Raw genomic sequence first — 15617 nt, 5'->3', positions numbered from 1 at the left:
CAGAATTGAGGTTGTTCAGCCTAAAGAAGGAAAGGTTCCAGGCAGACCTTGTTGCAGCATTTTCAAATATAAAGGAGGATTATGTGTAAGAGACTTTTTTGCCTATAGTGACAGGACAAGGGCCAATGGTTTCAAACTGAAAAGAGGGTAGGTTTGGAAAAGCTGTGTTCAGAAAAACTGTGGATGTCCCACACTTGGAAGTGTTCCAGGACAGAGTGGATAGGGTTTAGAGCAATCTGATCTAGGGAAAGATGTCTGTGCCCATGGCAGGGATTTGGAATAGATGATCTTTAAAGAGGTTTTCCAATCCAAAGTATTCTAAACTATGGCACAGCCCTCATCCTATCCAGCAACCATTCCCTGTGCTGCCTCAGGAGACATCAGTGGCCATGGAAGCCTGACCGTAGCGTCCTGAGCAAAATGAGGCCAAAGGACTGTTTCTACTAAATCCCTCCTAGTCAGATGTCATAATACTTCGAGCTCTTTGAACAAATTCACAAGGAGCTTTCCTGTGGAGCTGCTGGCTGGGGCCCTGGCTCTGCAGGTTGCCCTGCAGATCACCAACAAACAGAACAAAACCAGGAAGATGCAGGAATTCAGTGGCAGCAGTAGCACCACCTGCATCAGCCATCACTACCACAGGCTGCTGTGTGCTGTCCTACATTTTTTGCCCTGAGACCCTGACTTTTTCATCTGTATTCTAATGGGGTAGCTACACAAGTCACTTTTAACATCACATTTTTAAATGATTCACCATGAGATGTTTTATTTAATCTGTGTTAATGTTTGTGATTTATTTGCCTGTGGTCCCACTCTTAGTTACACATATCCCACTCCAAATTGTACAGCCAAGGAGTTAAGTTTGGCTCTCATTTACATGGGGCTACTTCATGAGGCCCCAGCATCGTCTCTCTTCTTTACTTGGGCTTTCCCTGGATGCTGCCTCACCCAGGCTGCTCTGGAGATGATACACTTTATCCTGCGCATTTTACTGCTGTCTCAGTTGATAAGCAGAATCTGGGGCATCCTGTTAAGTGTTTTAACATGTGCAGTGTGTGTCTGTTTACCTGCAAGTGTGTGACAAGTTTCACATGCTCAAGGGCTTGTTATCTTCTAATAAAATACTTTGTGAGAAAACAACCGTTCTGAACCCAAACTGAAGCAGCCTGGTGCTAAGCACTACTGATGATTTTTTTTTTTCTCAAGTATCGGTTGACAAATTTGGCTGATTTTCCACAATTAGCAGATTCATTTTGAATTATTTAAGAGATCTTCTGGGCTAAATCAAGTCTTTTTACTGAAGTACATCTGTAGATGATATTTACTTTTTCAGAAACAAAACAAATATTGCAATACAGCCTTTACTTCAGATTCAGTAAAAAACACTGGAAATCCAATTCATCAGTTATTGCATGAAGACATAATTCCTTTGTCTGGATCAACATTAATTTTCTAAAGTGTGTTTCTTGATAATACTACTGTGATTATCCCACTTTTCTACACAAGAACAGCAATTTGAGTCAAAGCATATTTGTTAATAAAATACCACGGCCTTTCACATTTAAGGGTGTTTTCTTTCCAGCGTTGCACAGCTGGATCACACACTTTTTCTCTCAAGTAGGCTCAGGATGTTATCAAGCTTTGCTTCTCCTATCTGTGTCCTTAAGAAGTGAAGAGGGACTAGAAAACTTTTAGAAGATTTAAACTTCATGAGTTTCGTCTGCTCTCAATTATGTTCTGGAGAAGCATCTGATGCTGTAAAGTGCCTCATCAGAGCCCAGCCTTGAGAACATGCATTTCAGCCAGTGCTGGGGTAAACATCCCACCTTGTTTCCAGCCAGCCCGCTGGAAGGCAGGAGGTGGTGTTTACACCCCTGGGCCGTGGGGTCAGGTCACACGATTAGAAATACCAGGTCATGAGTGGAGTGGTGTAAACAGCCCTGTTCCAATCTGAGCAGGTCTCTGTTTCAGCTGCTGAGCTGACTTTCCTGGGATCCCACCGTGTCCTGACTGTTGGGGTGAGGGTTCACGCTGGCTTATGGACACAGCCTTGAGCAGGAGGATGTGGGAGAAGCTGTGGATCAATGATCCCCCTCCACTGAGCCACAGTGCCATGCTCAGCAGGCCCTCAGAGCTCCTAGGTACAGTGTGTCTGCGTGGCAGGAATGGGGTCAGGGATCCTCTGTAGTGACCTTGCCATAGGCACCCACTCTGCTCCTGGCACTGCTTTATTCCTGCCATTCACCATCTGCTTCCTGTGCCAAGCCCACATCCAAATACCCATGGAATCACCCTGGGCACACACTGGGTGGGGATCAGAGGGAAGCGGTGACAGTGCAGTGACACTGTGAGCTAGCAGGAGCCACTGTAATTGTAACTTGCCCACAGGGAAGAGGGAGAGCACAAAGTAACTCCAGCTGTTCCCTCCTCCTGGGGCTGCAGCAGTGCTGGAGCAGCAAGTGACATCCCACCCACGACCTGTGGGGACCTGGTGCTTTTCAGAGTCACAGAGCCGCTCTCTCTCCTGAACAAAGTGCAGGGAGGCAAAACGCAGGACATTACTCAAGCCTTGGGTCTGCAGTTGTATCTACAGCCTGTAAAATTTAAGAACTGATGATCTGCAGCTAGGATTTATTGCCCCAGTGCTGGGGAAGAGATTCCTTCCCTTTCCCACAGCTACTCAGGCTGTGCCTCTGGGTAAAATTTTCCAGTGTTGTTTCAGGATTTAGTGAAACACTTGAGCACATTCCGTTACCTTAAATTTAACATGATGCTTACACGTTCTGCTGGATCCAGACCTGATATCCTACCTTGAAATGCCTCAGTTCATACAGATTTCAGGTGAAAAATAAGGACATTGAACACCTCAGAAAATTCTTCATACCTCAAAGACTTTGTCCCTGCATACAGAGTACTTGGGTTAGCTTCATCATTATCAGCTGTTTGACTCCAGAGATAGAGGGTAGTGGTTCTCAGTGATGAAAAACAAGTTGAAGTGAGGCAGAAAAACCTGTGATAAATTAGTGTGGAGAGCCTTAATGGGGCCAAATGTCCTGAGTTTATTGAATTAGGGAAGTCAAACTAATTTTAAAATTAAGCCTAGAGAGTGGGAGACTAGATACTGTTGGCACAACAGAAAAGTCTTAATGGCTGTTGTCTCAGCACATTAGGAAAACACTGTCAAAGCTCTTGCTGACATGATGCTTTCTCAGGGATTATTAATTATATTGCATTATTAGCTAGGGTTGGTATGAAAACATATTTAGCATGTTACTGAAATGCAACAACCATTTAGCTAATAAGTTTGACTTGGTCTTTGAAATTTTTTTAATGATTAGCAACTTAGTAAAACTGTAATGGTAAGAGATAGAAATAATGATTCAACAAGCTGTGTCTCAAGAGCAAGTTTTAACTGGAACTTGCGTGTAGCAAGGATAGATAAAGTGTACAGTCCTAATTATCAGCCTGATGGGACGAGACAAAAGTAAACATATAGTCAGATTTAACTAACTCTAATGACTCAGTCCTGCGCTGGCATATGATTAAAGTGCTTGTGTGATAGTAAAGCCCAGCTCGATCCTTCACGGCAGCCATGGGGAGGACAAAGGGGCAGCAATGCCTAACTCTGCTCATCCTGTCCCAGGCTGGAAGAAGAAAACTCCCTTGCCTTCCACATGGCAGCTGTTGCAAGGAAACACAGCCTGACATTCCATTTTCCTTAGGTGCCTCTGAACCCCCAGGCAGCTCTTCTGGGAAGTTCAGTGCTGTAGCTGTGGACAATGTTAATGCTGTGGGCTTTGCTAAACTGATTAATGTGCTGCACTACAGTAACTGGACCAGGTTTTCTATTGTCATTCACCAGTGACACAGGAAAACAAGGACTGACTGCTCAATGCTGATCAATAAGGCCCCTCACTGCTGAGCTTCCCAAAGAGTCACTGATGACCCCCAGACAATAGGACAGAACTTAGCAGAAGTTAAGGAAATAATTTTGTACCCCCATATGATCACAGGGAACCCAGCCTGGCTGGGCCCTCAGAGCAGCAGTAAATCTGCTTTGAACCTCACTTTTCCCCAAATGTTCCTCCTGCCTCTGGTGTCTAGAGAGGCCCCAGCACCAGGTTTTGGGCTGCACCAGAACCATGCAAGCAGAGGTGCTTCACAGTGGGGGGAAGTGGGCAGTGGGGACAGCTGGGGCCAGACAGTGGCTCCCCTCCAGTCAGGGTTCATCCCGGCCCAGAGCCAGCTGCCACTGGCTCCAGGGCTGCCTCCAACCCCAAGTCTCACCTGGACCACCAGTTTCAAAGGGATTTAGCTGAGGGCTTGCACAGCTTTTACCACCTGTGGAGCAAATGTGTCCTGCTAGGAAAATAGCTCCCATCTAGCATTGGATGTATGTCTGAGAGGTAACGAGGGGGAAAAAACAGCGCAATCCATCACATACCATAGATGTTGTTCATCTTTTATCTAACAGACCTAGATAACAATGCTGATAGCAAGAATCCTCTTTTTTTTTCTCCTTTTTGTACATTCAGATAATCCATTATATTTAATTTACAGTAAACACTGTGGAGAGCTGCTGAGCCTGCTGTGGCCATTGGTCTCATCAGGGGGACCTGTGTGCAGCACACAGATGGACAGCTCAACACAGACCTGTGCCCCAGCTCTGCTGCTCTCTTCTCAGCCCCAGCCTTGGCTCTGGTTCCAGCAACCCTGCACGCCCCATGTCAGACCTGGGTCACCCACCACTGCAGCACATGATAGCACTGACCCAGTTCTTCTCTAAATCCCAGCAGTCACTCCAGAAAAGCCTTTGCTGCAATCTTACTGCTTCAGTGCACACACCAGGGCCAGCAATTCTGCCAGTGGACCTTGTGGCTGCACTTCCCATCAATTGGAAGTGACCAGAATTTGCTGTAGGGTCTTAATACCAAGACTAAAGTCTACAAAGGAAAAAAAGTTCAGGCACATGGAAAGGAGCATGAACCTCCCGTGAAACCAAACCCATAGCAGCAGTGTGATCCTCCTCAGCCCATCTATTTTGTGCTTTTCATTATGCTCCATCCTCTGTTACATTTTGGTCACTACTTCACCAGCAGCCATGATGAGCACACAGTGACCAAACAATGCCAGTGTTTCATCTCTAAATAAATAATGGGTTTCTACCCTGAGAAAGTGGCTAAAAAGTAACCTGGTATCAAAACAAGGAACATGCAAATCTTAAAAGTCAAGCAGAGAGCAGGCTTTTACAATGGTTCCAACATATGACCCCAAAAAAGGAAGAAAGATGCTTGGAGTCTGGTTCTGCCACATAAAAATGTCTCATAAGGAAGCAGAAGGAGCACAAACAGGCTATGGAAACAGCACGACCTCCTGCTTGCACACTATCTTGGCTGTAGTACATCCAGCCCACAAAATGCTAAGTGATGCCAAATGGGAGTTAGGTAAGTGGCACCTTCCAGTTACCCTTCCAATACCCATTTCTTCTTTGGGTCATCATTAATTGTTGCTCTATGAGCAGTCTGAGCTCTTGGCTAGACCTGAAGCCTGCGGGTTTTGAGCACTGTATGAATGGAAGGGAAGGAAGGTGCAGATGGGGAAGGAGGTGCCCTTGCAATGGTCACACCATGGAAGGGGTGGCAGCAGGGCTCCAGTCTCCTCACATGGAGACCAGGAGTGCCCAGGCCTTTTGTGTGGTCAGTGTTGTGATCTGTCTTGTGCTGCAGCAGTGAGAAGGGGGAGAGGAGAGGATTCCTGGGAGGAAAGGGAGAGCTAAATAGTCTGGCTGAAATGTAGGGAAAATGCCCATCGGCCCAGCCACAGTTTCTAAGAGTCTACAAAAAAACACTGCAATTGAGAAATCGTTATGAGATCAGACAGCATTTCCATAATGCACAGATAGGAAAAGCAAGGAAGGTACATCCCAGCCAGTTCAGGTGGGATCCACCATCTTCCTCTGCAGAAGCAAGAGTAAGGGGGTGTTTGCTCCACCTGTTTTCCTTAGTACCTGATGTAATCAGTGCTGTGTGTTGGTGGCACAACTGCACGAGCAGTTGGATTGTAAAGGCACCAGGTCACTCAGCAGAATGAAGCAGAGAGATGGGGATAAAAAAGTGAGAACATGAGGCTGCAGCATCAGCCAGCCCCTCTTTCCTTCATTTCAGCTAAGAGACAGCCCTGCTCAATGCTGTCTGGTAAGATCACTGTCTCACTGGGCTCTTCCTGCAGGGCATTGAGACGGACATGTACCATACTCCTGTCCTTTCCCTGGCTCTTCCTGCAGCCCAGCTGTCCCAAGTGTCTCAGAGTAAAATACCAGGTTAGCACCTGTGGCTGGGAGGCGTGAACCACAGCAGCCAGAAGGAATCCGATGGATGGGTGCTCCTGGTCTGCCAGCTACAAGGTTTTTGTGAAATGAGACTTTTGCCCAACGTTCTTCCCATGGTGTCTGAAGGAGGTGCATGCCCAGTCCCTCCTTTCTGGGTGCATGGGATGTCTATGCCTCCTCGCTGCGTCGCAGGTCTTGCAGCTCAGTCATGGCTTTGGCTGAGAGCTTCTTGCGGCGGAACACAGCTGCAATCTCCTCAAAGGACTTTCCTTTCGTCTCTGGTACTTTGAAGTATGCAAACAGGAAGAAGGTGAGGAGCAGACCCGCAAAGATTGCAAACACGTATGGTCCACACAGATCCTGCAGTGGGAAAGTGGGAACAGGGAAGACCACCCTCAGCACCACAGGGATGGCTTCCCATTCCTACCCCAGCTGGCTGAAGTGCCCAGACAGACTAGGGGATGGAAATCTGGGAGGCACATTCACATCCTGCTGGGCTGCTTTGGGAGCCCAGCAGTGGGATCGTGCCAGTCATTTATTTGTATGGTTTAAGGGGTTTCTTACCGCTATGTACTGGAAACACATTCCCACAATGAAGTTGCAGGCCCAGTTGCAGAAGCCGGCGACAGCGATGGCAGCAGGGCGTGGGCCTTGGCTGAACAGTTCGGCTACAATAAACCAGGGGATGGGCCCAGGCCCCACTTCGAAGAAGATGACGAAGAGGAAGATTGCGACCATGCTGACATAGCTCATCCAGGAAAACTGGCTCTGCAAGATGTTGGTGTTAATTTTCACTAATTACTTTATTTGGGCTTCTTTTTCAGAAATTTCTTTCTGTTCAGACAAAGGAGGACTGGACATGAATAATTAAGGTTTTAAACTGTTATGCCAGATGCTGGCATGGCATGTGGTGCCAGCATTGCTGCCTGGAGGAGCTCACAGCTCAGGTGTTACTTTGAGCTCTCTCCTTGCCTGCAGCTCAGCAAAATGAGGCAGAATGGCACCCTTTAATAACCAGGGTGTTCAGCAAAGGATGCCACTCCTTACTTGCTTTTTCATCTTGACAGGGGCTTGCACCAGTGGCTTGGACTGATTTTGATGGGATCTTGTTTTCAAACAAGTCAGAAAAAATGGAGAGAAATCCTTACCAGGAGCACAAGCCCAACTGTCATGGCCACGGCGCTGATTAACATGCCCATCAAACCTGCCAGGAACAGGGACCGCCTGCCCGCCTTCTCCACCAGAAAGACCTGTAGAAACACATGCAGGAGTTCAGTGTCCAGCACCACCACTCTCAGGATCAGGTCCATTAGCAATAACCAACCTGTCACCACTGCCACACTGCTCTTTTGCTCTTTTAGCTCTAGTGGTAGAGATTTATGTGCTGGTTTCCAAGTGTCAGAAACTCTGCTGGCAGCTGCTAGGGAGCCAGACTGAGCAATCACCCTGCCAAGGTCAATGCAAAGGCACACACACTCAGTGCCCATGCATTTCCAAGCTCTCAGGACTTCCCATTGCTCCTACACATGAATTGCTGATTGTGGACTTGCTCTCCCTTTTCTTTTTTTCCTTCCAGGAACTTAAAACTTACTAGGTCTGCATTAGTTTGCAGCCTTCAAAATGTAGCATGATTCAGTTCACACCACATGCACCTTGCCTATCCTAGGGCAGGGATAGTTGTGTAGCAGCTGCAGCCAGGATTTTTCCCTTCAATCACTCCCAGGCTCCTTTTGCTTCCCTGGTAGTCACAAAGCTTAGTTTGCTCCTTCTCAGCTCCTCTTGGTGGACTCCAGTCATGTCACCCAGCTTTTGACATACTCAAGCCTGTACCAGAGACCTCACCTGGCAGGGAACTGCAGGTTCCTCCAGAGGACTGTGCAGCTGGCCTGGCCTAACCCTGCAGCAGCCTCTGAGGCTGCCCACTCCTTCCCCTCTGCTTGAAAGGAACCTCTGGCCAGCAGCTCCACCTTTCCTGCCATTACAGCCATGATTTACACTTCCCAGAGACCGTCTCTTGCTGGAGGTGGTTCATGTGCTGACATGTGAAGTTGCAGAGGATGAGTCTCTGCTCCCTTTTCCCCTTGCCAAGGTCCACCCAGCTGTCAGCACTTCTGCCTTTTGATCGGGGCCTGTCATTTATTGACAAAAGCAGGTAATTTTTAAGTGCTCGTGGACAAAAGAAGCAAAGAGCAAATGCCCAAGGCTGCAAGTACCACAGGCCTGAGGTGAGGATTGAACTGCAGGACACCCTCCATGCTGAAGAAAGGCTTCTTCTAGCTGCAGACCTCTGTGCCTTATTTCACAATAAACATCACATATTCTCCTCAGTATGGGGCCTATGATGGACTTTCTCTAAGGCAGGTTCACTCCAAGACCTCCTCTCTAGCACATACTGGAGTACAAAGGGTTTGGGTTGGAAGGGACCTTAAAGATCACCCCCCTCTCTTAGGCAGATCTTAGACCATAGACCTTCCACAAGATCAAGCCTGGCCTTGAACAGTTCAGAGATGGGACATCCACAATCTCTCTAAGAAACCTGTGCCAGTGCCTCACCACCCTCACAGACAAGAATTTCTAATATCTAATCAAAACCTCCCCTCTGTCAGTTTAAAATGATTCCTCCTTATCCTAAATCTTTTGGAGCTGTGTATTTCTGCCTTGTAGCCAGTCCTGCATCACGTTGGTGAAAGTCCTTTACTCCCTAAATCTCTAGAGATATGAGGGAAATAGGCTTGGCATTTCCTGATCTTATATTAATGGCCACATTATAAAACTAACTGCCAGCTGATAGGAATTGTGTTAATCCTCTCAGGAGAGAGACAAATGAAGGGAAGGTCTGTGGAAACAGAACCATCCTTTTATCGCTGCAGAGCCCTGCTTAGATAGGATGAGGATAGGTGCTGGATTACTTTTATTACTGTGGAATAGCCTTTGGATATCAGTCATGCAGGTGCTGTATACATACAGAAAGCAGTTTGAAAGATAACAGGTAAGAGCAGACTGGGAGCTGGTGATATTCCCATCACAGCCTCTATCCCCCGCCGGCTCCCTGAGGGAATAGGACCTGCAGAATTCCAGTGCCCAAGGGCAACTTTTATTCTGGGGGGGAATGCAGAGTTTTCAGAGCTTCCCTGAACACAGTGGTGCAGTTTCCACTCATAAGGCTTTTAGCAGTGCTGATTGATAGCAACATGCTCTGTGTCAAGGCTTGAATTTTCAAATTCAACTTGCCCAGGGAATGATTTTCCCTTCTAAGGTGTTCAGGGTCAGTCCTGCAACACTGCAAATTCCAGCTTCAGGATAAAATCATGTTTCAAAACCACATTGTACCTTATGTGGCTTTGTAGTCCAGGGGACAGGAGTATTTACTTACAGAGATAACAGTGAAGACCGTGTTCACCACTCCAACACCGATGGTTGCATAAACTGGTTGGTCAACCCCAGCTCTCTCGAAAATGTTTGTGGAGTAGTAAAAGATCTATCAGAATACATCAGGATGAAGGATTAGGTAACAGGGCTGGTGAACTTTTTGTTCTCATGAGGGAAGAGTTGCACTTGCTTGGCTGAGATGTGGTATAATTTAATTATTATTAATTTTTCAACTTTGAATGGATTGTTATAATAATTAAAGCTGAAAATTTCATAGGAGCCTGAGGGAGTTAAAAAATCCTGTTGAAATTCCCCTCTTGAGCTACTGCATTTGCACATTAAATCTGCTTTCTTCTACATAGTCTGTGTTTAATCTTAAAATCCAGATCACCAGCACTGAGCACTCAGGACAAATATCTTAGTATGACCAAATTTCACATTAGTTTAAAAATATTCTCATTGCAATGACTCCCATTTCTTTCTTCTCTCCAAGAATAAGGTGATTCCTTTCTGGTGAAAGTTAAGGGCAGGAGGTAAAAGGGGGAGGGTCATGGGAGGGCTCAGCATGGGCCTGCTGTACCAGCAGGTTTTGGGCTGGACTCCCTCCCACCCTTTTCCCCTCCTCCCCTTCCACAGCCTGGAGGGACCCAGGAACCCACTGCAGCCATGGCAAAGCTTTCTTTCATTCCTTCGTGGCTTGGATGGAGCCAGAGCTGCCTTTTCATGCTCACATGGATCTCTTGAGAGACAAGCATTTTGGGGAGACTCACCGCGTTGATTCCAGAGAACTGCTGGGATATTTGCACCATCAGCGCCACAATGACAGCCTGCCTGTACTTGGAAGAGGTGAAAAGCTGTCTTATGGAGACTTTCTTTTCACTAGCAGCTTCTTGCTTCTCCTTTTCCATCTCTTCAATCTCTTTCATTGGATCACAGTTTCCTCTAAGCCTTTTCAAATCTTAGGGAAAAAAATGATTGACATTTTATTTTCAGTGGTAGATAAATTGTATATGTAAGGACAAGAATCTTTTTAGGCAAAACTCAAGGTAAGCCAACACATGGACAGATGTGCCCTCTTGTTCTGAGAATTCCTATGGCACAACCAAGGATCCAGGGTGCATCTGCTTGGTCAGGGGCAGCAGCACATCAGCTCTGCAACAGCCCTGAGACATCACTCAAGCCTCATCCCTCAGCAGCGCTGCTTAATCGCATGCAAACTTCTCAATAGTTTTTGATCCAGAGCTAGTTTGTATCTCAGCAGCTCAAAGCATGGAATGGAGCAACCACAGTCACATGTAAATCCTCAGCCAGGTTTTCCTTATCTGTTTTATACTATGTACAGTATAAAAACAACTCTAGACAAGCCCAGAATGTCTTTCTTACTTTTTTTAGCTTCCTCCAACTTCCCCAGTTTGATGTAAAGGTATCGGGGGCTCTCAGGGCACAGTAAGAGCAGGAAGAACTGCAGCAGGGCAGCCACGCCAGACAGACCAAGGAGCAAGGGCCACATCTCATCATTGCCCAGAAGAAAGTCTAGTCCAAGGACCTGGAATAATTGAGGCAGTTGAATGGATCATTTTGCACCATAAGAAGAGAAAGCAATTGACCACTATGGTGTTTAGAAGTGACAAGCTGGAGGAAAACTAGAAGCAAATACCAACTCTTTTTCTGGATGTGTTTGCTTTCTATACATTTATGTGCCCACCTGTTGTGTGCCATTGTGGGCAATGTTGGTGGGGGCTTTGGGCTCCCTGCTTCCCTGTTGAAGCCATTTTTGAGAACCTGATTATCAGGGTCTCGTGCTCAAGATCCAGCCTGATGCTGATGAGATGCTGAAAAAAAATCCTCAGAGAGAGGAGAAACTGTTTGCAGAAGTATTTTTTATTTCTTGAGAAGTTGTCTTTGTTAAGACACCTCTTACTGAAGGCAGGGATTTAACCCCATTAGAGCAGATTGTTTTGCACACTCCTTCAGTTTTGGGGTGGAATGGTGAAAAATAGCCCAATCTATCACTTTGGTTTTCCTATTCTCTGAAGCACCCTCTCTGGATGTGTGTGTATTCCTGCTTACCTGGCTGAAGAGGATACCTGTGACGATTGCGAGCTGGTGCAGCGTCCCCAGCGCTCCTCGAAGGGCCGTGGGAGAGACCTCGCTGACGTACATGGGCACGAGTCCGGAGGAGAGCCCTGCACCGAGCACACGTGGGTGTCACCTCCTCTAGACACAGCTCAGCAACCAGCAGAAACCACTTCCCAAACGGGAAAGGAGGATGGAGCCTGTGTGCTGCATCCCACACCCCACCAAACCCCTCACACCTGGCTGGGAACCACCTGCACCTTGGAAAGATGCTGAGATGTCCCTGCATTCAGAGCCCCAGACTGGGAAGCCTTTTTTACTTGAACACACACATCAGAACACAGAGCAGGGATTGTCTGCTGGGAGAAGTTAGCAAGGCAAAGAGCCTTCTTAAAACTTGCCTTGAAATCTCAGACTGGAGTATTGTATTTGCATACCAGTAACAGTATAAAGAGCTGTTATTTCTAAGCTAATTCTAATCTAATTCTCAATTATTTGCCAGCTATATCTTCTCTGTGCACAGTAGTCCTGTGCTCTTTGTCTAGGAGCCTGTTGGCCTGGCTGGTGATGTGCTCTTACAGCATCTTTGCCACCAGCAAGACCCATCCTTGAGATACAGAGGGACTGTAAAATGAGCATATGATAGAGCCAACCCAGACACTTCTGGGAAAGATCCTGGATCAAGGGCAGACGTAGGGAGAAGAGGGAAATTCCCACCTGTGAAACTCCTTCTGAACTGAAAAAAGGATTAAAAAAAATATGGGAAACTCTGAACTGCAGCCCCGGAGCACAGTACCAAGGAGCTTATTTCAGTGGATTTCAGACCAGCCTGGACTCACCACAGTACAGCCCCGTGACCGCTCTCCCGGAGATGATGAGGATGTGGGATGGCCCAAATTTTGCCAGCCCCATGAGGAGGTTCCCAGCAATGGAGAGGACATTCACCACCAGCATGGCTTTCACCCTGCAAGGCAGCAGCAGCACAGCTCCTCTAGCACCTCACTCAGCCAAAGCAGCCATTGCAACACACAAGAGGAACTATGAAGCCACTTAATCAGTACTACAGGGGAAAAACAATGATAGCAAAATACAGGGGCCAGGGTACTATCAGAGTAGTTAAAATGATATTATAAATTATACTTTACATCCTGTGCAAATACCATGCAGATGTCCTCCTCTTCCTTTTGCCATGGACAGAAAAGAAGGAATTCAGAACTTAATAAAGGCTGCTCATTATCTGCTGTCTGAAATGCTCAAGTTGCAATAAAATGTCTGATTTGTAACTGAGGATTTTAAAAAGCCCAACCTCTGTGATGGTTGAAACAGTATTTTGGAAGTCAGGATGGTTATTTTTCCTTTTTTTCCTAAATTGCTAAAATAACATAAATTATATTTCTACAGGGAGGAAATGGTTCTGTGGGAAGTCAGTCAGGAGGGTTTTGGCTGTGGCACAGTCACAACAACACGAGCCTCTCACCTGCCGAGCCGGTCGCCGATCCAGCCCACGGTGAAGGAGGAGACCATGCCACCGATAGCGAACACCGACACGGACAGGGACCAGTACATGGTGAGGATGTGAGAGGAGGCAGCAAGGTCCTCGCTGATGTCAGCCAGGGGTGGGAGTGTGCCCTCTGTGCCAGCCTGGAGGAGTGTGCCACCCTGCCCAGAGGCATTGGTGGCGTATCTGTCCGGGGGGACGATGCCCAGCACGCGCCCATAGTGGGCTTCTATCACCTGTGACAGGCAAAGAAGGAAAACGCTGTCAGCTCTGATCTATAACCAGCCCAACCCCTGTTTTGGATTTTATTCTGCCTCAGGAAAGGATTTGCACTGCAGGCTCTGCAGGGGTGAATCTTGCAGTCCCCCCCGCTCCACAACACCCAGACCCCAGTGGGGAGGGGCCACGAGGGCAGGTACAAGGCATTCCCTCTCCTGGGACTGGGCTGAGCGTGGTGTCTGGATTTGGCACTGGATTTGGTGAAGGGGTGCAGTCCCTTGGCTCAGGCACAGGGACTGTGTTACAGTGGGGACAGCTCCATTACGTGCAGAGCCCCACTCCTTTCCCTGGGGAAGTGCCAGCAGAGGGTCCTGGCCATGTTCTCACCCCACTGCCCTGTCTTGGGGGCTTTGTTCTCTTCACCTTGACATGGTGAAAGAGAAACGGCCTGTGAAGGAACAGAGCCCTCCTGAGGGCTTCTGCAAAGGACAAACTGGCCCTGGCTGCCCTGAAGCTGTAGTTCCTTGGCCATGCACAGCTTGAGGGGCTCAACTTACCTTCTGGGGGGCGTTAATGACCCCCAGGCTGTAGCCATACTGGAAGAAGCCCAACACCGCAGTGAAGACTGAGAGGACCAGTGTTCCTGTGAGGTGCTGGGGCAGGAAGCAAAAAAACAACCTCATCATCAAGCAGTACCCAAAAGTGGGAGAGAGCTGCATCCCACCCCTATCCCAGGGGACCCTGCTGCCCAGCTGGCTGTGACAGTGGCATCTGGGGATGCTGCTGCAGCAGCACAGGTGCTTGGCTCGCTCCAGAGGAGAAGGAAGGCCCCTGGGGATAGGTAAGATCAGGCCCCCAGGGCAGAGTGGTGTTGCCCCACAATCACAGTCCAGCTTTCCCTGCTGCACTGCCCATCCTGGCCCTGGAGCTCACCGGAGCCAAAGCTCTACCCAGTACAGCAGTGCAAGAAGCAGCAACAGCAGCAGTGTGTTGTTCCCCATCCCCATCCCTGGAGCACAACAGCTGGTAAAAAAACACCAAAAGAGTGTTTTTCAGCAGTGTTGTTTAATGCATATTTTCCTCCCATCATACCTGAAGATATCCAATGAGCCAACAGACCTCTTAAAAATAAAAAATAGCCCCTTGGCCCTTTTTCCACTTTGTTCCTGTGCACAATTAATTAGTGGAGGGAATTTTTTTTTTTGGTTGGCTTTGGTTTTGGCAAGGGATTACTCAGTGCTGGGGTCCTGCAGAAATTCTAGTAATTTCACTAGAAAAGGCTAGTGCAAAAATACCGATGAGCCGTGATTACCTTCTCAGTCTGCATTCTCCTTTTCTCATCCATCCTGCAGCTCCTCCACTCTCCTTCTGGGAACAGTCACTGTCCTGGGCTGCAGAGCAAGGTGAGGGCTTGGGTAGGGAAGAAAGGACAGCAGAGCTGGGATGGAGGCAGGAAAACGGGCTGGTGCTTGGAGAGATGGGACTATATCAGCTCTGGAGTTAATGAGAAACCCAAGTCTTCCACGCATTATTTGGCGACCGCTCAGCTCAAAGCAGCCACCACCAATCCCTGTGTTTGGGACACAAAACAATGGGAGACCTGCAAAGACATAGAGTGGATCTGGAAAATTCAAATGATCCCGCTGCAGGACTGGTTTGGGGCTGTCCCTCAGCTGAACAGTTGGAAATGGGACATGCTGGGGGCTTGAGCCTGTTCCGAGATGCTCCACACCTTCCTCGGCTTCTGTGCTGGGTGTGCATGTCACACCACAATCCTCTTGCTGAATCAGGGAGAAGAAACCTTTCCAGCACATGTAGCAAAGCAGCTAGAAAATGACTAAGTGTTTTATTTAAATAGCACTTAGCAACTGCTTTAAAATATATTGTGTGTATATATCACATACAGAGCCACATATAAACACAGATGTACACAGGTCTCTCTGTGTATCCATACACAGACACCTGCATACACAGAGCCCCCTCAGCAGGCAGCTCTAATGCCAGTACACACCTATCAGAGGAGACAGCTGTGTGTGTATATGGACATAAAACATAACAAAATTACCCAGAATATTACAGTGAAAGATGCTTTCATTAAAAATCCTACAGTGCTGTGAACAGTGAGCC

General features: G+C 47.6%; 1 protein-coding gene across 1 annotated transcript; it reads right to left on the bottom strand.

Moving 5' to 3' along the window:
• Positions 1-768: 768 nt before the first annotated feature.
• On the bottom strand, positions 769-14958 carry SLC2A2 (solute carrier family 2 member 2). Its single transcript, XM_058844095.1, has 11 exons — positions 14803-14958; positions 14048-14143; positions 13251-13507; positions 12613-12737; positions 11768-11883; positions 11081-11243; positions 10468-10655; positions 9702-9806; positions 7477-7578; positions 6893-7096; positions 769-6688 (listed from the first exon to the last, which is right to left on the bottom strand). Exons 1-11 carry the CDS (start codon positions 14833-14835, stop codon positions 6497-6499), a joined length of 1581 nt encoding a protein of 526 aa, XP_058700078.1. The 5' UTR covers positions 14836-14958; the 3' UTR covers positions 769-6496.
• Positions 14959-15617: the final 659 nt, after the last annotated feature.

This window comes from Poecile atricapillus, chromosome 8, assembly GCF_030490865.1.
Source record: "Poecile atricapillus isolate bPoeAtr1 chromosome 8, bPoeAtr1.hap1, whole genome shotgun sequence".
NCBI lineage: Eukaryota > Metazoa > Chordata > Aves > Passeriformes > Paridae > Poecile > Poecile atricapillus.
This window is presented reverse-complemented; position numbering and strand designations above follow the sequence as displayed.

Excerpts from the sequence above, each read along its gene's own strand:
- SLC2A2 (XM_058844095.1), bottom strand. The coding sequence starts at position 14,835 with ATGGATGAGAAAAGGAGAATGCAGACTGAGAAG. Across the intron at positions 11,884-12,612 it reads GGTCACGGGGCTGTACTGTG|GGCTCTCCTCCGGACTCGTG; the intron begins GTGAGTCCAGGC and ends TGCTCGGTGCAG. Across the intron at positions 7,579-9,701 it reads CGGTCTTCACTGTTATCTCT|GTCTTTCTGGTGGAGAAGGC; the intron begins GTAAGTAAATAC and ends GTGTTTCTACAG.